The sequence below is a fragment of the Gambusia affinis genome, linkage group LG12, assembly GCF_019740435.1.
Source record: "Gambusia affinis linkage group LG12, SWU_Gaff_1.0, whole genome shotgun sequence".
Classification (NCBI taxonomy): domain Eukaryota; kingdom Metazoa; phylum Chordata; class Actinopteri; order Cyprinodontiformes; family Poeciliidae; genus Gambusia; species Gambusia affinis.
Genome location: NC_057879.1, coordinates 2,722,837 through 2,743,389, shown reverse-complemented (window position 1 = coordinate 2,743,389; position 20,553 = coordinate 2,722,837). Strand labels below are relative to the sequence as shown.

General features: G+C 40.7%; 2 protein-coding genes across 2 annotated transcripts in view; one reads left to right on the top strand and one right to left on the bottom strand.

Moving 5' to 3' along the window:
- Nucleotides 1-9,041, top strand: part of pkn2a (protein kinase N2a) — a 37,697-nt gene extending 28,656 nt beyond the window's left edge. The window contains exons 9-23 of the mRNA XM_044133068.1: nt 793-902; nt 1,010-1,153; nt 1,342-1,417; nt 2,216-2,372; nt 2,910-3,036; nt 3,118-3,254; nt 3,407-3,482; nt 3,671-3,762; nt 4,513-4,689; nt 5,529-5,591; nt 6,121-6,197; nt 6,317-6,459; nt 6,540-6,647; nt 7,015-7,095; nt 7,190-9,041. Coding sequence (XP_043989003.1) covers nt 793-902; nt 1,010-1,153; nt 1,342-1,417; nt 2,216-2,372; nt 2,910-3,036; nt 3,118-3,254; nt 3,407-3,482; nt 3,671-3,762; nt 4,513-4,689; nt 5,529-5,591; nt 6,121-6,197; nt 6,317-6,459; nt 6,540-6,647; nt 7,015-7,095; nt 7,190-7,393 — 1,772 coding nt within the window. The 3' untranslated portion in view covers nt 7,394-9,041. The remainder of the gene's footprint in view (nt 1-792; nt 903-1,009; nt 1,154-1,341; nt 1,418-2,215; nt 2,373-2,909; nt 3,037-3,117; nt 3,255-3,406; nt 3,483-3,670; nt 3,763-4,512; nt 4,690-5,528; nt 5,592-6,120; nt 6,198-6,316; nt 6,460-6,539; nt 6,648-7,014; nt 7,096-7,189) is intronic.
- Nucleotides 9,042-9,751: 710 nt separating this feature from the next.
- On the bottom strand, nt 9,752-17,391 carry gtf2b (general transcription factor IIB). The gene is made up of 7 exons (XM_044133067.1): nt 17,286-17,391; nt 15,699-15,811; nt 12,746-12,879; nt 11,556-11,702; nt 11,280-11,409; nt 10,393-10,674; nt 9,752-10,057 (listed from the first exon to the last, which is right to left on the bottom strand). Exons 1-7 carry the CDS (start codon nt 17,300-17,302, stop codon nt 9,924-9,926), a joined length of 957 nt encoding a protein of 318 aa, XP_043989002.1. The 5' UTR covers nt 17,303-17,391; the 3' UTR covers nt 9,752-9,923.
- Nucleotides 17,392-20,553: the final 3,162 nt, after the last annotated feature.

Sequence of the window (20,553 nt, the reverse complement as noted above, 5' to 3'; positions counted from 1 at the left end):
TGTTCCCTTTTTATCTACCAGGCAGGATTTTATCTGTACTTCTAGTAAATGTTTGAAACCTGGTTTGTTTATGTTGATTATGTCCCCAACTGCTGAGGGAGTCCAGCAGGTATCTAACATATCAGCAATCCCAGATTTGTTTTATAGTGTTTTAAAGTTGCAGCATGTGACTTTCATTAAAAATCTTATGTTTTACATATTTGTTGAAACTGTCACTAATGTGACAGTAGAATATGAGACAGATAATCTGTGAAAGATGGAGCTTCTTCACCTCATCCTTTTATCTGCAGAAATGTGCAGACCGCAATAGTTGGCCAGAAACAACCAATCAGATTCAGGAGAAGGGTGTTAGCACTGTCAGTCACCCTCATGTGTGTGCTGCTCAATGTGCTAACACACACACACACACACACACACAAAAAAAAAAAATGTTCCAGGGTAAATGAATGTTCTGAGAAATGAACGTGTGGTTAACAATAATCACCCCATAGCTGCCAATTTAGCAACTTTATTACAATATTTAGTGACTTTTCAGACAAAAGAAACTATATCGGCTAAAATCTGAATCAGCAGGTCAGACTTTTTAAAGATCAATAATCAGTGAACCCCTAGTGCCCTTTCTTACCCATCTATACCTTTCTCACTAAAATAAAAGTCAGATAATTTACGTACAAAGAAAATTATATTAAGGAGTTTGTATAATGAGTTAATATTTAACCCAAAGGAAATTACAACTGTAGCCTTATTAGAAAAAACTTGCAGTAATCTTACAGCTCAGTGTGTTTTCACCAGATGAGATCAGCGCCGTCCTGAAGCTGGACAACACGGTGGTCGGACAGACGAGCTGGAAGCCCGTCAGCAACCAGGCCTGGGACCAGAAGTTTACACTGGAGCTGGATCGGGTAACACACATCTGCCTTAGATCTCCACCTGCGCTGCCAGCTGGGCCGCTCTGCTCCAAGTAAATGTTTGCTGCTGCCGCCGCCGCTGACCCGGTTCTGTCCCGCAGTCTCGAGAGTTGGAGATCTCTGTGTACTGGCGCGACTGGCGTTCCCTCTGCGCTGTCAAGTTCCTGAGGCTGGAGGACTTCCTGGACAACCAGCGTCATGGAATGTGTCTGTACCTGGAGCCACAGGGGATGCTGTTTGCTGAGGTAGATCCATCCACACACACCAAGTACTTCAAGCCCATAAAAGGATGATCAGTGTTTCTATATTCATAATCTGCCGTAGCAATAACACAGCTTTGGTGTCACAGTGAATATAAGTAGGTTGTTGTTTCTTTTAGCTATTCTAACAATCTTTTTCTCTTGTTTTTTGTTTTTTTTGTTGTTTTTTTAAGGTAACATTTTTCAACCCTGTTATTGAGAGAAGACCAAAGCTGCAAAGACAAAAAAAGATTTTCTCTAAACAGCAAGGTGAGGTGTTGCTACTACATCAGTGTTTTAAGGTGGGCTGTGGTGTAAGTTTGATTTTTTAATTTGTTTAATGAATGATGCTACATGAAAAACTAAAGCTACATGAAGCTAATTATCTTATTTAGTTGAACTTATTAAAATTGACCCTCCCAAGGAGATGGGGTCAATTAGACCCTGCTTGTTTTTTAGTGTGTGCACGGTCAAGCGGGATCGCACTGACCCTAGGTACGCTTTTACATGTTTTGTGTGTGTGTTTTTTCGGGAACTGACGGTCCAACCGTAACATTTCCTGTATGACACACTAAGAGGGTTAAAAAAAGCATTTTTGTTTTTGTTTTTGGGTCTTAAAATAAATCAGTTTATCAGACGTTTTTATACTAAAGGATTGAACATAATTTTTCAATGGAATATAAAATCTTTAAAAGAAAATTACTTTTAAAAAACATACTTTGCAGCTAAAGGACATTTACTTTAAAAAAAAAAAAGAAGAATATTCTCTATATTGTTGTCACTGTGAAAATGTTTTGCTTATATCACATGAAAACAAGCAGCAATTTTTTTATTACTGTTGTAGATTAAAACACTGATATATTAGTATTGTTGACCAAAGTTAACAAGAACCACAGGCTGCAAAGCCCTCAGTTAGAGAAATGAAACTGCCTTACTAAAAATGATTTATTTCTCTTTTTTTTAAACCAGTTGATGTGAAATGTTGTTTTCTTTTTGCCTTGGATTCACACAGCCCATGCTTTCCCTCATATTCCTGGTTTTGTCTCCCTCTCATTTTGTTCTCATCAGGTAAGACCTTCCCTCGAGCCCCGCAGATGAACATCAACATCGCCACCTGGGGGCGGCTGGTGAGAAGAGCCATCCCCAATCTCAGCACCAACTCTTTCAGCCCCCAAGCTCCTGAGACGGGCCATGGTAGCGTTCCTGGTTCCCCCACACCCAGCAGGTGAAGCAGCACATCATTCTGGGCTGTAAATGGCACTTCACTCCCTTTGCCTGAGGGAGTGAAGTCAAGTTTATGCACATAGATGTCAATCTGAATTTTAAAACCTGGTCAAATGTTCTTTAGTGTATGTATTTATTTTTTTTTTTTTTTGAAGTTACCAGTAAACTTCTGGTATAATTCTACCTGTGTGTCTGAGCATTCTGTCCCATCACCAGTCTTTCAAACTGATTCTGGCTAATACCAAATGTTCTTTTATTTATTTATTTTTCTTTTGAAAAAACTCTTCATAGAGCTACAAAGTTGCTAAGTAGGCAGCAATGGGGTGACCTGGTGGGCGGGGCTAATAGTCAGCTCTCTCACATAGCAGAAAGAAAGAGGACAGTGGCTGATTTTCAGATCGGTGATCGCTGATCTCCCAAAATAAAGGAAGTTGGGTCAGATTTGTGACTGTAAGGTGAAGCTGAATAACTTGAGGGTTCGTCTGTTGTCTCTTAAAAGATGTAAAATTAAACTCCCCCTCCTCTGCTCCACTCACAGCGATGCTCTGGTGACCAAGCTGGATTTCGACAAAGAACCCACACCAGGACCCAAACACTACGCAGCACCTGATGATGTCAGAGAACCACCTGCACAGAACAAGATGCCCAACAAGCAGGAGGTGGAGGTGGGATTCTGTCACAGGAGCAGCACAGTATCTGTGATGGCGCTCCACCCAACACGTGTCATTACCTGTGTGTCTCTGCAGGACGCGCTGAGTGAATTCAACTTCCTGAACAAGAGAATCAGCACGGTTCTGGAACCAGACGCTGACGGGGTTCTGGAGCCAGAGTTCCAGCATCCCAACCTGGAGCTCACTTCCATCCAGAAGGACTCAGAGATAAGGTAGAACAGACTGGTCTCTGTCTTTGTCGGACTCTTTTACTATTTTGCTCCTTTTGATTCTACATCTGTGACATATCCACTGGTTTTTATTTGTGTAAATGCTGCCCCCTGGCCTCTCTAGCCAACACTGCATCCATTTATCTCTCTTCAAGGGAAGAAGAGCAGTTCCACTTCAGTCTCCAAGACTTTAAATGTGTGGCGGTTCTTGGACGTGGCCACTTTGGGAAGGCAAGTTCTTCTGGTTGTTTTTTTTCACAGGCAGACTCCTTTCAGACATTATTTGTCGCCCAAATCGCCATATTTGGCTCATCCCTTTCCGATAGATTTAAATATTTGTCACTTGCTCATGAAAATAGATGGAGATCATGTCTGAAATAAGAAAACTCACCGATTTCCTATTCATTCTTGTTCTTCAGGTGCTGTTATCAGAATATAAAAGCACAGGCGAGATGTTTGCCATTAAAGCTTTGAAGAAAGGAGACATTGTGGCTCGAGATGAGGTGGACAGGTGAGCAGTTTCAACTGTCCCTCAGACTGGACACACGCACTGAACATAATGCCAAACTCTCTAAGGTTAAGGATTGGTTGTTTTTTTTTCATTAATCTCAAGCCACAACTTGTGAATGAATCAGTCAGTTTGATTTGTATATCAGACTTCAGCAACAAGGCCATTCAAAGTGCTTTACATCATAAAAACACAAAAACAAAAAGTCATAAAAACATCAGACAGACACCAACATTTTATCAAGTGCTATCATCAAATTGCACATCACTTCCCAGACTGTCAAACTTAAAATGCTTATCAAAATCTGGACAGTCCACTCCTGCTTCTTTTTAATACTGGCTCTACTTTGATTGTTTTTTTTATTATTATTATTATTAGGATTATTAAACAATTCTGACTCATCTTTAAGGCTCATCTCTAAATATTGGCATTTTTACAAATAGAATAATTGCTGAATCAATCTCAAATTGTGCAATAAAAATTGGCACACGTAAATGTTTTATTCTAAGTGTAAAATAATCCAGTTGAACTCTAACATGTAACATTTTGTAACGAGAGATGTCGAAATGAAATCTCAACTCCTTCAAAATGCTGAACTGGCCCTTTAAATGAGTGCCAAACTGCAGGCGCCACAGACACACTTTGTCGTTTTGGCGTCCACATGAACTCACCAGGTTAGCGTCATGCTAGTCCTGATGCTAACTCAATTGAAGTCCTGCCTGTTGCTGAAGTCCAGCTGTCTCCGTCTTCCAGTCTGATGTGTGAGAAGAGGATTTTCGAGACGGTCAACAGCGTCCGCCACCCCTTCCTGGTCAACCTGTTTGCGTGCTTCCAGACGTCGGAGCACGTTTGCTTTGTGATGGAGTACGCAGCGGGCGGCGACCTGATGATGCACATCCACGCCGACGTGTTCTCTGAGCCCCGGGCCATGTGAGTGGCGCCGCAGCTTCCTGTTGGTCTCACACACACACACACACACACACACACACACACGTTCTAAACGCTGCTGGCAACGTTTTCAGTAGGGTTGCTCCGATCCACTTTTTTCACTACAGATACTGATATCTGAGGTTTAGCGATGGGATGCAGATAAACAGCTGAATTGACTGAAAATGTTTTTTTGTTGTTTTTTTTGTGTTTTTTTTTACACAGACATAAATGCACAGAGTTACAAATCAATCTGATAACTCTGCACCTGTACGAACACTCAAATGCACCAGCAGCTTCACATCAGACATTTTAAAACAACTTTCATTTGTTCAGTCAGTGCAATTAGGAGTAAGAACAGTCAAAGTAAAAATAATTAATAAAGAGACTGAAACTGACAAACACAACACATATATACATGCTGTACTACCTCGGTCAAACCTTCTTTAAAAGGGTCAGAAAGTGAAATGATGAATTCTAAATATAATTTAAAAATGAATGTTAAAGCATAATGTTGCACAGCATAGACTAAATAGATCTGCCCTCATGGATCGGGAGCATTGTCAGTCATATCCGATCTAGAATTTGTTTCAGTATTATCCCGGAAGTGGGATAATAACTGTATCCCGTCAGTGGACTACCTGCTCCTGGACACTGTTATCCCGTCTCCAGGTTACAGATATTAATATCTGATCGGTTCATCTCCAGCTTTCATCCAGCTTGTGGAGTTTCCCATCACCGTCACAAAAAACCGTTTGATTTGATGCTCAAACCATTTTCTCTGTTTCTTTGCTCTTCCTCAGTGACGGCCATGTTCTTACTGCTGTTCTGTCCTCTTGCAGATTTTATGCAGCGTGTGTCGTTCTGGGGTTACAGTTTTTACACGAGCACAAGATAGTGTACAGGTACGTTCCTCTGGATGCTGCACAGTCACACGTTGATCTCTGGGAAACAAATTCAAGGGATTTTTTTTTTTTTTTTCACTGGTTTATAGTGAAATGACATTTTATCACAAATCCCTGAACAAAATCAAAACCAGCTTCTAGGGTTGGTGGTTCAGTTCCACACAGGAAAACTGAAGTGGGACAAGCTAGTTGTTACACACTTATAAATGTGACCTTTTCACTTCTCATCCCATTAAAAAAAAAAAAATCTTAAAAACAGGCTCTTTGAAAGCCAAAAATGTCAGCATTAAGTAAAACGTAAATCTTAAGATGCTTTATGTATTTTTCATTCTGTAGTTTTATTTACTGTTTTTTATCCTTTTGCCAGGAAATGAGCCACCTCCTGTATTTACCTGCACATGTTCTCTAATATGTTTTCAAAAACAAACTTGAACTTAATGTCTGGAATCTTATGAAAACTGTATACATTTTTATATATATAACGGGATGTGTGTGTGTGTGTGTGTGTGTGTGTGTGTGTGATCCTCAGAGACCTGAAGCTGGACAACCTGCTCCTGGACACAGAGGGATACGTGAAGATCGCTGACTTTGGCCTTTGCAAAGAAGGTAAGATGACAGATTTGCATGAGCGCTACTACGATAAGATGCTCCTGCTTGATCCGGTCCTGTGAGCACAGCGCGCTGTTGAAGCGGCGTTGGTTCTGATCAGTGTGTGCCGCTCTCAGGAATGGGCTTCAGGGATCGCACCAGCACCTTCTGCGGCACGCCGGAGTTCCTGGCCCCGGAGGTTTTGACGGAGACGTCATACACCCGCGCCGTGGACTGGTGGGGGCTGGGCGTACTCATCTTCGAGATGCTGGTGGGAGAGGTGAGCCGCCGTCTCCGGGTGGATTACCACCGCCTGCGAGCAAGGCAGGGCTTCCTGTAACCCTCCGTGTTTGTGTGCAGTCGCCGTTTCCCGGCGACGACGAGGAGGAGGTGTTCGACAGCATCGTGAACGATGAAGTCCGCTACCCACGCTTCCTCTCCACCGAGGCCATCTCCATCATGAGGAGGGTGTGTGTCAGGATGAGTCCACACTAATGAGTCACACTGTGTCGCATTAATCTGTGTCCCAGTATAACGCACTGAGCTCAGCAGTTGGACCCTGATAAAATGTCAAAAGGTTCAGGAAGTATCAATGTTTTTTTAAGGCATTAAATAATTATAAATCCAGACGCCCTCTAGTGGCCACTGAGAGAACTGGGTACAGTATCGCGTCTGAACCAAATTGTTTCCCCCCTGATACATTGTTTTATAACTAGCTCTAATAAAAATCCTTTAAATAATTTAAAGATCCAAATAAAATCCATCATATGCATTAAGTTAAGCTGATATATTTTTTTTTAGGTGTTTCACTGGGTCGTGTTTTCTTTGTTTGCAGCTTTTGAGGAGGAGCCCGGAGCGCCGTCTGGGAGCAGGAGAAAAAGATGCAGAGGAAGTTAAGAAACATCTATTCTTCAGGGTAAGAGGGGAAGAAAAACCCAGGCGTTCTTTATTAAAATGATGCGTAAGCAGAATGCTAACTGCAGCGTGTGTGTGTGTGTGTGCGCCTGTAGAACTTGGACTGGGATGGCTTGCTGGCCAAGAAGGTGAAGCCGCCCTTCGTGCCGACCATCCAGGGCACCAACGACGTCAGCAACTTCGACGATGAATTTACCTCAGAGGAGCCGATTTTAACCCCCCCCAGAGAACCCCGAGTCCTGAGCTCCGAGGAGCAGAACCTGTTTTCTGACTTTGATTACATTGCTGACTGGTGTTAGCTTCACCTTCAAAGACACACACACACACACACACATATACACACTGTGAACTAAGCAGCTCAGCGATGACTGGAGCTCACTTTTTATAAACAATCCTTCCTCCTTGCCCAAAATGTTGAGAGAACAAACTGTGCCATCAAGAAGAAAATCTAGTTGACTTCTACAAGGACCTCAGATGTTATGTTTTGTTTTTGTTTTTTAAATCCATGAGATTGTTGTTTGTTTGTTTTGTTTTTTCAATTGAATGGAATTGTGTTGGATGGAAGGTGGAGGGATATCCTGCACAAATCGCCGCCGTGTCCGTTGACTGACCACTGAGAATGTTTTCCATACGGACTGAGAAGACGGCACCATTACAATCACATTATTCAGTGTTGCTGTCTTCAGATTTTTAAAAAAACAAACAAGAAAAAAAAGCATGTACAGATTATATTCAGTCACATATTTGATGTGTTATTTTATGTGCTCCTGTAAATCCCTCGGCATGGATCATATCTGGACCTGGTGTTCAGTGACGGCTCGGTCACTGAACGGTCAGCTACAGCTAACATCTTGACTACTACAGCAGCTTCCTGACTTGAAGAAAAAAAAAAAAAACACAACGCTTCCCCTCTGGCGAGTAGTTCAACCAGTCACTTCAAGATGTCTTCTTTGAAAATGCTTTAAAATAGATTAGATATTAGCATTACATTTCAATGCCTTATAGAAATGCCCACTAGGGTACAACAGCATATTGGGGACATTGTAGATAGGAAAAAAAAAAAAAGTCTGAAAGTTTTAGATTAATCTCAGAATTTTTCTTGTAAAACTTCTTATTTCTGAGTTTGAGAAGTCAACAATTTTCTAGAAAAAAAAAACCATTTTGAGATGAATCTCAGAAATTTTCAAGAAGAAACTTGGAAATTTTTTCAGTTTCAAAAGTCAAATATTTTAGAAATTAATCTCAAAATTTGAGAAAATGTTTGACTTTTTAATCTCAGTAATTTCTAATTTTTTTCTAGAATATTTGATTGGACAAACTTCCTTTTTTTTTTTTTTCTACAATAACCCTAATGTGCAGCTATGGAGTTGAACTCAAATAAAATGTTTTATTGTCCGCAGCCAGTTGTGATGGACAGAACTTTTGACTAAAGATACCTCTGTAAAATCAGCGCACCAAAACTGACAAGTTTATTTTCATTTTTCAGGTGAAACACTACATCTAGTTTTTATTGTTAAATCGCCATTAAAGCACCTGTGTCCTCCGTGAAATCTGATTGGATGCTTCCAGCTGACTTCCTGTCAGTGTGCATGTTAAATATGACTGATTCAATATGTCAGACCTGCTAATGCGTCACTACAGAGGGGGCAGGGAGTATATTATATGCATACTGTACGTACACAGGTAAGCTGAAAGCACTAATTTTATCAATAGTTTATCAACATTTCTTAATTATGGAAATAGATTGTACAAAGTGTTGTTTTTTTTAAACGTGATTGTGCATGTTGTTTCCAGTACAAATCTAAACTGAATGGATGGTACAAATTACCCAAATCACAACTGTTCTCATTCATCCTGGTGTATAATGTTAAAGAAAGGCGTCTTTGCAGTCACTGTTACCTATCATGAATGCACAGATTAAACATTTGTAATATTGGCTTATTTTTACTTCGCTGCTGAAACATCCTGGCTTAACGGAAGTTACTGAAATACCGTCGGCTCCATCTAATGCAGGGGTCTCAAACTCCAGTCCTGGAGGGCTGCTGTCCTGCAGTGTTCAGCTGTGCCACGGGTACAAAACACTGGAATAAAATGACTTAATTACCTCCTTCTTGTGTAGATCAGTTCTCCAGAGTCTTGCCAATGACCTAATTATTCTATTCGGGTGTGGTGCAGCAGAGGCACATCTAAACGTTGCAGGACTGGAGTTTGAAACCCCTGATCTAATGCAAGTCAAATTTAAGATTGGAAAAAAAAACCTACATATCAATTACTTAAATCAGCCAGCTGATTGTGAATATTTTTTTTAACAGGCAGGCTCGTATTAATTGGTTAGTAATCGAGTTGCGAAACGTTTTCAAACAGCTGATTTCATCGTTGTCAAGTCTCAAACCTTCCTACAGACAGCTGACTGGCAGTGTGCAGCAACATGTGAAGGTTTTAATTCAAACCATGAGCTGATTAATTTAAAAAATTTTATTTTTTAAATTACTTGGAACAATTCAAACAAAATAGAACCTGGCAAATTTTTCTACAAAACAAATGCTTTGTGTATACAATATGAAAAGAGCCTAAAGTTGCAAAGCGTCAAGTTAACGTTTTCCCACTTGGACATATATACACGGTACAGTATATACAGTCAAATGAAATACTGCAAGTACAGTCTGCAAGCTGTTTATTCAAGCTCTGGAATGTGTGTCCGCTGTATTCCTGTCACACTGCCTCCATGAAGGCTGCTTGTTTTGAGCTCGACCAAAGAATGTTCAAACCCTAAACCAACAGAAAAATGTACAGCAGAGAAACTTCAGCAATGAGTAGGCGGAGTCTAGTTCACAGTTGAGGCAGTTTATCAACAGGCGTATCAAACTTAAAGTCTGGAGGGAAAAGTTCTGCTGCGCGTGGATAGATGAGTCGGTAGGACTGTCTGATGGTGACGTCGGCAACGCCAGCGATGTCGCCGATTTCTGGGGGAGAAAAAAAAAAACAAGCAAAACTTTGAAGCGTGTAGAAAATGTTTCCCCAAAATGCTGCATATGTAGCTGCTCTGGCATCTCGTTTCCTCTGAATTATGAATATATCTCATGTAACTGAAAACATCTGTCCCCCGTCAGGTATTTTTAATGTCTTGAACAAACTTGTTCATGTGTAACGTTCATTTAATTTCTTATTTAATGGAAACGCCGCAATTGCGAAATTGCGTTCTTTTTCTACACAAGTGGAATATCGACAATGTTTTGCGCACGTTTGTGATGGAAACGCAGCTGGTGAGAGCTAGCAGGGTTTCCACAGAACCCCTCACCTTTCTGGGTCTTCTTCTCAGCGGAGGCCTGGGAGGCCATGTAGATGGCTGCAGCGGCCACCGAGATGGGGCTCCTGCCGGGCACCAGGTCCAGCTCCACGGCTTTCCTGGCGATGAAGGTGGCGGCCATTTGCACCTGCTTCGGCAGGCCCAGGTTGGAGCAGAAGCGGGACATGAAGTCTCCCGTGGTGATGAGGTCCACGCTGGTCTCCAGAGCCTTCAGGATCAGCTTGAAGCACCTGCCGATCTCCTTCTTTGAGATCCTGGAGACGGCGCAGATCTCTGGAAGAGAGGACGTGTTGGTTTAGTCCTGATTTAGTCAGTTTCTCAACTGTAAAGGAAATGACCTACACAAGATACAGTCTTGGCTACGAATGGGATTATTTGTTCCCATAACAGCATGTTTCACAGTAAGGCTGGACAGTAGATCAATAACCATATATATCACAACAGATATTATAGATAATACATCAGATAGAATATTCAATACGTAGAAAATTCAATGAACTCTGATCCAGAATTGAACAGCATTCTGGGGGATGTAGGCAGAAGACAAGCCTTACCTCAACCTCTTACAGCCAGCTAAGCAAGGCTGGTGGCATCAACTCATTCACTCTTTGGTTGCCTAGCAACAGCCTGTTGAGCAACTTATGCAGCAGCAGCTTCAGGTTTTCCCGCCGTGCCTCATAACTGCTTAAATATAAAGAACAGGCTGAAGGGAAAACTGGATTAAAGAGGAAAGGTGATGCCACCAGGTTGGCTGCAGTTCAGATATGAAACGCTTGGATAGTGATACGTTTTTCATGCATACCAGCCAGCCATACTTCACAATAAAGCGAAGAAAAAAACAGTTTTATTTAGACCAGATAGAGGAAAACAAGTCTGACCTTTAAATGTCCTTGGTACGCCCTCTTGTCTGCAGGCGATGTAGAGGCAGGCTGAGGCGATGGCATCGTTGGCTCGCCCCTTCAGACTCTTCTGCTCATAAACCTGCTTGAACAGGTTGTTTGTTCTGTCCTGAAAAGCCAGACGGAGCAGTTAAAGTGAAGATAGCTCAACACGAAAACTTTGAAACGGATCGGTGTGACGTTCAGGGAGAGAAGAAGACCGGTTCTGAGCCAACCGACCCGGGTGAGGAATCCGTCTCCTCTCTCTGAACTTACTACGATGTTTCTCGGCAGGTTGATGCGATCCGCCATGGTGCTGATCTCTTTGAAGGCGTTCAGCATGGCCCGGTCAGAGCTGCTCATGGTCCGCCGGTTCTGGTACTTTGAGTTGCCGAACTCGTCGAAGCTGGCCGCGCCCGTTCCCTGTGGAGGAAACGCTTTCAACACGTCAACAGAAACACGTTGGACCGCAGCAAGGAGCCGACGGCCGCCGACAGTCAGGTGGAGAGAGGAGCGCCTTAGCTGCTGGGTAGGATTTTGGCCAATTCCGATTTTTTTATTTTTTTTTTTTGTCTAAAAAGTCAGTAAATAAAGCAACAAAGTTGCTAAGTTGGCAACAGTGTGTCAACTATTGTTAACCATGCCTGGATTTTCACACGTTTGTTTGGTTTTATTATTTTTGTTGTCGTTTGTCCTCTTATCTAATTGGTTTTTATTTGTCATTCTGTAGATCCATACCTCTGTTTGTGTGTAATGTTTGTTTTGAATACAAATTTGTGAATTATTAATAATAATTTTTATTTATTTTTTTTAAAAGCCTGACCTGCTAATTCTGATTTTGGCCAATAAAGATTCTTTTCGTCTATAAAGTCAATAAATGAAGCAACAAAATGGGTTGATTATTGTGACATGGTGGCGTGAATGGGACAGCAGCTGGTTTAATGACTGGAGTAATGAGAAGAATATTTTATTTTATTTGCCAAATATAGCTACGTTATTAGGGCTTGTAGTAGCAAAGCTTAAAAGGCAAGTAATGTGATTATAATGTTTATAGCTGACAAAATTATTATTGGTTTTCATGTTGGATTGTAATTTGTATTAATTCATCTTTTTTTGTAAAACCACACACACAGATACCACACCAACATAAACTCAATCTGTTTGTTATAGAACCAGAGCGTCAAACCCAGGCTTTGTTATTTGCTTGTGGGCCATCGACGCATCTGATTGGTGGACATTCTGCGATCGCCACCTTAGCAATCCGAACCCCAGTCGTGTGAACAGCATCGTACAGATGGTGTCTGATTTGCAGACGTTTTCAGGCACAGGTCAAATCGGAGGACCAGCCGATCTCCTTGGGAGATCGGCTGTTTCCTTCACCCACAGTGAAGGAAACTGGGCCGATTTCTCGGTTCGTCTGAACAGCAACACTGATGGAGACGTTTCGCTTTGGGACTGCGGCTCACCCTGCTGATCATGGTGGTCAGGTCTCCTCCGTTGAGCAGGGGGTTCTGAGCGTCTCCCACTCTGGACGGGTCTTTGAGAGCCTTCTCATTAGAAAACGTCCTCCACTCGGAGCCCACGTCGATCACACGGTCACCTGGAGACAGATCCACTGCATCAACCAAACAACTCAACAACAAAATACAGCATTCTGAAAAAAAAACAAAACAACAACAAAAAAAGATCCAGTTTGTGTAAACAAGTTGCTCTTTCATCCCGTCTTACTTCCTGTTTAGTATCTGTAAACAAACCATTAATAAAAAAAGCTAAAAGAGCTCTTAACCTTCAAAACCTAAAGAAAAAAACTCTTTCAGTTCTATTGGCCACAGCAGGAGCTTATTTAGTGAATGAAAACCCAACAAGGTTTCATTCCAATGCATCTAGAAATGAAGACGTCTCCCTCTGACCACTGAATTTGTGTCCAGATGCTGACCGCTGCTCTCAGGACTTTCTATCCTGTTAAATTTGACAGGAAACTGAGTTTGTCAACAGACTGAAGCCAAATTCCAGAGAGATGACGATGATGATGATGATGATGAAGATGATGATCCCCCTGTTTGTCATATTCCACCCTGTGGGATCATTAGAGGATGGTGTAACGTTCTGGATGCTGTTGCCTCATACACACAGCCTGGTGACTTAGACCTCTGATGATGGTTAGGTTTCATTCTAGTTGGATCTATTTCAGAGTCACAACACAGCAGCAGTGAGTTATTAAACCACCTAGAGACATCGAAGCCACATCAGACAGACCGGTCCAAACAGGTCGTTGTTTTCTCTTCAGGTGACTTGTAGAAACCAAAAGACTTGAATCCAGTTCAGCTGTGAGTCACAGACTGGGAGTGCCAGTCACCATCTCCTCAGAGGCCTGCAGCAGAAATGTAAGCCAGAAGCTGAGCTTTCATCAGAGGGCGGCCCGACGCAGCTCTTCTCCCAGCTGACCCGCCCAGCGCCGAGGGGCTCATTACCGGAGAACCCAGTGTTCCCAGTGGCTCTGAGATGTTTGGGCTGGGTGTGCTACAGTTCAGCCCTCACCTTAAACAGAAAACGTTTACACTCTGAATAAAGCCATCAGCTGCAGAAAATGTCAACGATGACATTGTTGTTTGTTTTTTTTTGGGGGGAGGGGGGTATATTAAAAAAAAACTCATTCGAACATCTGTTTTGAAATGTGACATTTATCAAAAAGCCAATCAATCCAATATTACTGGAGAAAATGAAGGCGATGCAGAAACGTATGAAGAATGTGTCGGATCCAAGGACGCTGCGCCTCATCATATCTGCTGCTTTTGGAGATCAATGGTTGTGATAAAGAGAAAGAAATATTAGCTGTGTTTATTATAAATATGTCGAAATGTGCACAGGTTTCACTAGATACAAATACGTATGTGAAACAATCTGAACTTGTCTAAAATAACAGTAAAGCTCATGTTACAAAGTGAACTTGTATATATTCACGTTAAGCCTCATCTTCATACAAATTCAAATAATATGCATTGCAAGTATGTCATCATCATCCCATATCCAGTGTTTGCACTGAAAGTTATAAATCCCAAGTTTGCCCCTATTTTTCCCCTTATGACAATCTTGGAACTTTGATCGTTCTAAGATTGTTGCTTGCGATTTCGTAACGATCATCCTGTAGTGTGTGGTGTGTTATGGTAGACCGTCTGATCTAAATCAGGTTTTTTCCCAAGGCAGCTTGTTGAATGTGACAGGTAGCCAATCAGAAAGCGCGGATTCCACTCCTTTCTGAGGGGAAATTACAGAGTGGAATCCCAAACATTTGACACGGTGCAACCTGAAGTCCAGCGGACATTGGAGATGATATGTGGAAACAACATTAATGTTTATTCAACATTTCGTGCAAAGAATATAGAAATGACAAGAGGAGGAGTTGGAGTTGATAAATCCAGTAACTTTCAGCTGTTTTTCGTTAACGTGACATAAATAGGTTAGAATGATTTTCATTCAGTCAGGACGTTACGCTGACACTGGAGCCATTGCAGGTAGATTGTAGTAAAGCATTGATTAATTCCTGGTTTTAAAATGAGTTAACTGAACTTGTAGCCATTATTTTGTGCCTATTGTTGGACACCACACAGTAAGATCAAACCTAATCCAACTCTTACACCTAGAATTTCTGTCGGCTAATGCGTGATCTCTCAGGTTTTGAAAATGGGCCGACAATTCTAATCATGTAGTGTAAGCTGGGTACTATACTAAAGAAATGAGGAAGGGAGGGTCAGTGGAGAGCAGCGGAGTTGAGCCTTTTTTCATTCAGTGTCATCAACAGATAGAGAAAAAGGCCGGAAGAGACGATAAAGCCGATAATTAAAATTAGGTTAAATTATCGTGTGATTAATTGATTTAATGTTTATCATGACAGGCCTAGGCACTCATCAAAATGTGATGTTTATTGGCTTTCACAACTGTTCAAAATATATGCGAGTTCCATTACTAATGTCCCAATAATTAGGATCTGTCTTATTTCAGATGCATTGCAGCTCAGAAATGTTAAAATCTCACTAATTGACAATAGGACACTCAGAACTTGACAACGAACTGTCATAGAAAAGATTTAAAGTACACTGCCGTGTGGTCGTCTTTCAGATCAGCTCCAGTCACCAAAACGTTTGAATGGCGTTGCTTCAAGGTAAGTGTGCTGATCCGTAACGTCAGCTACTGCAGCCTCACACAGTGAACTTAGTCATAGTTTCTCTCCAGTCTCCACATTTAATCAAAACAATAGCTCCATGTAAGTTATTTTAAGCCTTTTGATGGATTAGGATTTGTAATCCCATAACATTAAAGGCGAGTCATAATGACAGACGAAACAAAAACAAAGTGAGGTTTAAACTGACGGAAGAGATTTAGTGAAGCTGTGTTCTCAACATTCATCATGTAAATACTCACCAACAACAAGGCCACATTCAGGACAAATCATGTCGCCTGCCCTGTAGTCCTCCACCAGTAACGCATCAGGATGGTTGGGACACTGAACTTTGGGTAAGGCCAGAGATTCTCCACTGCGAAAGCAAACAGTGAGACTGTTGACAAAGCCAGATGAAACCAGGTCTGCTTCCTATGGTAGGAACTGACATGAAGAACCACAGAGATCCTCCGGCCCTTAACCTGGTCTTAAAACCTCAGGTGACCGAGTTACCAATCACACCTGACTCCCTCATTACTGTGGTACGATCGACTACAAGATGCAGTGATTGTTGCAGAGCGAGCCCCGACCTTCACCCCTCCACCACCGTATCCGTGAGCTGGTTTTATACGCAGGTTTTCTATCAAAGCGGTTCCACTATGGTCTCCTCTGACTGAAGAACTTTGTTCCACAGTACTTGGTTCATGTTCAGTCCGTCTTTTAAGCCCTGACAATAATTGCACTCACACTGTAGAATGTCAGTGAGAAATATACAACACTATGTCTGTCCGGCATTTAGTCAACATTTCTTTTTATAGCAAACTCATAATGTCAGCTTTCACAGAGGAACTAACCTTTAAAGAGGATCCCTTAATCAATGTATTGATTGGCAACACCTGGCAGCATGCATCCTTACAGAATTGAATTATGTGCTGATATTGTAAGGCTGTTTCTGTGCACAATGTTATAACCATAAAAGGACTAAATTATTGACACCAAATGAAAACCTGCGAAACGGAGAGCGCATGAAATCCCTTTTTACTGCGACTATAATTTACAAATAGAAACTTTCCGTTCTCTGTGTTTTACATTCACTCTCAGTTCCCGTTTACAGAGGACAGAGCATACCTTGATGAGATCAGCTTAGGGGCCCGGCTTGTAAAGGGAGCAAAGCGGTAGAAGCAGACAGACTTAAACACAGTGGACGCTTAGACATGAATCCATAGGAAGATAATAACATGTCATTACAGCAAAGGTCAAGCTCGATCATAAACACGTCGATACGCTGAGTAGCAGCTCAACTGTCCTTAATTTGATGTTTTTGCTTCCAATTCACGGAAATGAGAACCGCGAGGTGAATTTTTCAGGATATAATTTAACTGATTTCCAGCAGATAACATTAGCTGGTCCTAGACTGTACGAACAATAAGAAGCCTGGAGTTGTTGAGCCTTGTTCTCAATAGCCTGCTTGTTTACAGACGTCTGGATTGTATAGTGTAATCGGAATCCATGGACCGATTAAACCTTTTATTTCATTTTAACTGAATTGAATATAACACCTTAAAACAGGAGAAAGTAGATTTAGAAGCAGCCTAATGTGAGCGCAGCGGCGACACAACGACGACTTCTGGCAGCATCTACTGACGACCCCGCGAGCTAACTAGCTGTCACCAAGCACAATAGACCCAACGAATCTAACGGTAGTGAAAGGAACGGCTTATTCGTGGAACGAGCACGATACTTTCTTCCTATTCCAAAGATAACAATGTATATGTTCACCATAAGACATCTTGAAAGAGTTTATGGAAAAAAGCAAAACCACAACATAGTTGGAAAAAGTGGTTACGCACCGACTCGTTGACGCCATGTTACTCTTCGCTCTTTCCTTTAGTCTAAGAGGCGAACGGATGGCGCACCTTTATTTATAAACTGTTCCCGTCACGTGGCAGTCTACGGCGAGTCAAAGAGAACAAATTACATTTTGTTTTTCACGACACCCCGCTATTAAAACTTGCCTACGAGAGCAAATAATCCCTGTAATTTTAGATTCGCCCACTAACATTATAAAAAAAAATTTATCTAGGATTTTACTATTAATTTAAACCTTCTCACTTTTCACTTCTCAGAACTCATGCTGAATTTTACGGGCTACTCCTTCAGAAGTTGACTTTTTTTTAATTATTATTATTTTTATTTTATTTTATTTATTTATTTTTTTTTTTACCGTGGTACGTTCCATTATAGATTTTGGACAGAAGAATACAAAAAACTAATTGGGGTACTCAGGACAATGTATATCAAACCTATAAAATTTGTTCATCTGCTTGTTTTTTGTGCTAGAAAAAGTGCAGAAACATATAATTAATAAAAAAAATCATTGAATAGTTTTCTTTTATAAAGAAGCCTTTTGTGGAGTTTATTTATTCCCTCATTCTTGGAAAAGATTAAACTGGTGTGAACAGAACTGTGTATAGTCAGTACATGCAGACAACTAATTTGAACATTTGTTTATGTATTGTGGAGAAATAAAAAATGTAATCAAGTATATTCATGCTTTGAGTGAATTTTGCATATTTTGAATATCAAATGTAATGCTTTATATTGCTACACTGTGTTAAACCCTTTACAAACTTGTACTCTCATTGTAGTTTGAAATGTTCCAGCTAAGGATAAGATGAATTACCTTGTTTGCATGCAACAGTTAGATAATGAGTACAAATTATGGCAGAACAGGATGCAGCAGGTCAGAGTGTTCTACCAGAAGTGAAAGGTGAAACATCTAAGAAACCACAAGTCCTTAAATGGTTAGCAGCCAAGAGTGGAGTGTTTTATGCAGGAAAGTATTTGACAGGTATAGTTTGTGTATTGGAACAGTTGGAGGGATTCGCGATGTCTCGGGGTGGGAGGATGAGAGATAAAACTATGAAGTCCTCACTCTTGCACCGAGACACGACCTCCTCCTGCAGGGACGTATTGCTGTTCGTGTTGGTGGGTGAGTTGTGTCTCCATTTGGCCAAATGCATTGATTAAATAAATGTCTTGTGAGTGATTTTACATTCTGGTTTGTGGCTCATGTTTGTGTCTTGCCTGAAATATCGAAGACCCCGTTAGAGAGACGTGTTTTTGAACCAATGGTTGTTTCTGTCTCTCAACAGTTCTTATTCAGAATGAATATAAAGTATTCTTTATACACTGCCCATGGAGACAAGATACCCATTATCCATTCTTATTACCAATATTTTTTGATTTCCTAAATGAAATCAAAATGTGCTTTTTTTCCCAGCACATTTCACTTGTACTCTTACGTTATGTAGTTAATTGTCTCTTGGTGCTGCTACTGAATTGGAACATCATGTTGACAGTTGCATGGAATTAGACTGCTTGGGTTTGAATCAGTATCTGCTGGATACAGATTGCATGGAACGGACTGAATTGAATTGAATGGGATAATTTTTGATTTTATTGGACTGGGTATGACTAAATGTGATTTGATTTGTTTGCTTTTTTTTTAGTGTCTTGAGATGTCTTGCTCTAAATTGGTGCCATAAAAAGAAAATGAAATTAACCAAACTCTATTCTACTATATAAAAATTCACAGGCTTTGTTCTTTAAATATGGTAGTGTACTTTTTTACAGTTTGGTCTGTGATTTTCTGTCATCAACACTGCAAAGAGACCCCAGATGTCTGAAAACCACTGTCAGATGCTGGTGGTTTTTCTCGCTGATTCTTTTAACAGATCAAAGCCAGACCTCATTAATCATGGTTTGCAACTTACATTGCTTTATAGGCAGAGGCTGCGTGTGCTTGACAAGTCTTCCTGAAAACATGCAAGGCTTTAGAGAAGAATTAGATATCCAAATAAGAAATTTTTCAATCTTTAAACACTATTTTCTTTTTTCTTCAAGTAAAACTAAAAATAAAATGGCCATCTGTGTCTGTGTGCGCCCATGACTCAGTGTCAGTCTGTGACTCTACGGTTCCTTTGTTCCTCTTACTCCGTTGGAAAATCACTAATCCCAACACAAGTTAACCATTTGTTAAATTGCTTCCATCCTTATTTTTCTTTCTAACTTGAAAATAGGAAGGAAATTTTGACTGATTCATCGACATCACGCAATACTTGTTTTTGTGCATATAGACGACAGCAGGTGGCGCCATACAATAATAGATTTGTTTACACGCACCCTTACTTTATTCCTGCCCTGAGGCAAATTCTGTGGTTTGGAAAAAGCTCAAGTTATACGACGCTTCGCAAAAGTGTTCACAGGCTTTGATTTTTCTTTATTTTTTTATTTATTTTATCTTTACATTAGTCATATCACAGCAACAAACCTTTCCCCATTTTGTTAGTATTTGAGGTGACAGGCCAACACAAAATAAGGGATGAGTCTGAAGTGGAAGAAAAATAAAATATAGTAGTGTTCAAAAAAAATTTTTACCAGACAAATCTGAGTCAATACTTTGCAGAACAATGTTTGCTACAGTCACAGCTCAGAGTGTTTTTGGATATTCCTTTACCAATCTGGCACATCTGACTGAAATCCCAATTCTTCTGTGAAAATTGGTCAACCTAAATCAGATTAAATGGAGTGCAATACATCCAAATTCTTGCAAGAGATTTTACATTTAAGTCTGGACTTTGACTGGGCCACTAATCTGTGAAAACATTGTAATCTGACCCATCTTTACTGGCATTGCCTGCTGGAAGGTGAACTTCTCCACAATCTCTCTATTTTTCTGTCAACTCTGACCAGCGTCACTGTCACAGCAGAAGAAAGGTGTCCCCAACTTCTGTATTTTACATCTACATCAGAGTAAAGAGCTCAAGGTTGTGAATGTACAGTACACTTTTCAAATTTGTACTTGTGAAAATCTTTGCAAAACTATGTAATATTTTCCTTCTACTTCACAATGATGAGTAATTTGGTCCACATAAATTCCCCCCCAAAATAATTTTTAAGTCTACTCTTGCGACGTAACAAAATGGAAAAAGGTTGAAGAGACGTGAACACTTTTGCAAGCCCTTCATATTTGGCACTCAAGTTACATTTTTAAAAAGTTTGGAAATGTGGGTCAATGTTACTAAAAAGCATAAAGATCAACCAGACTTTCCAGGA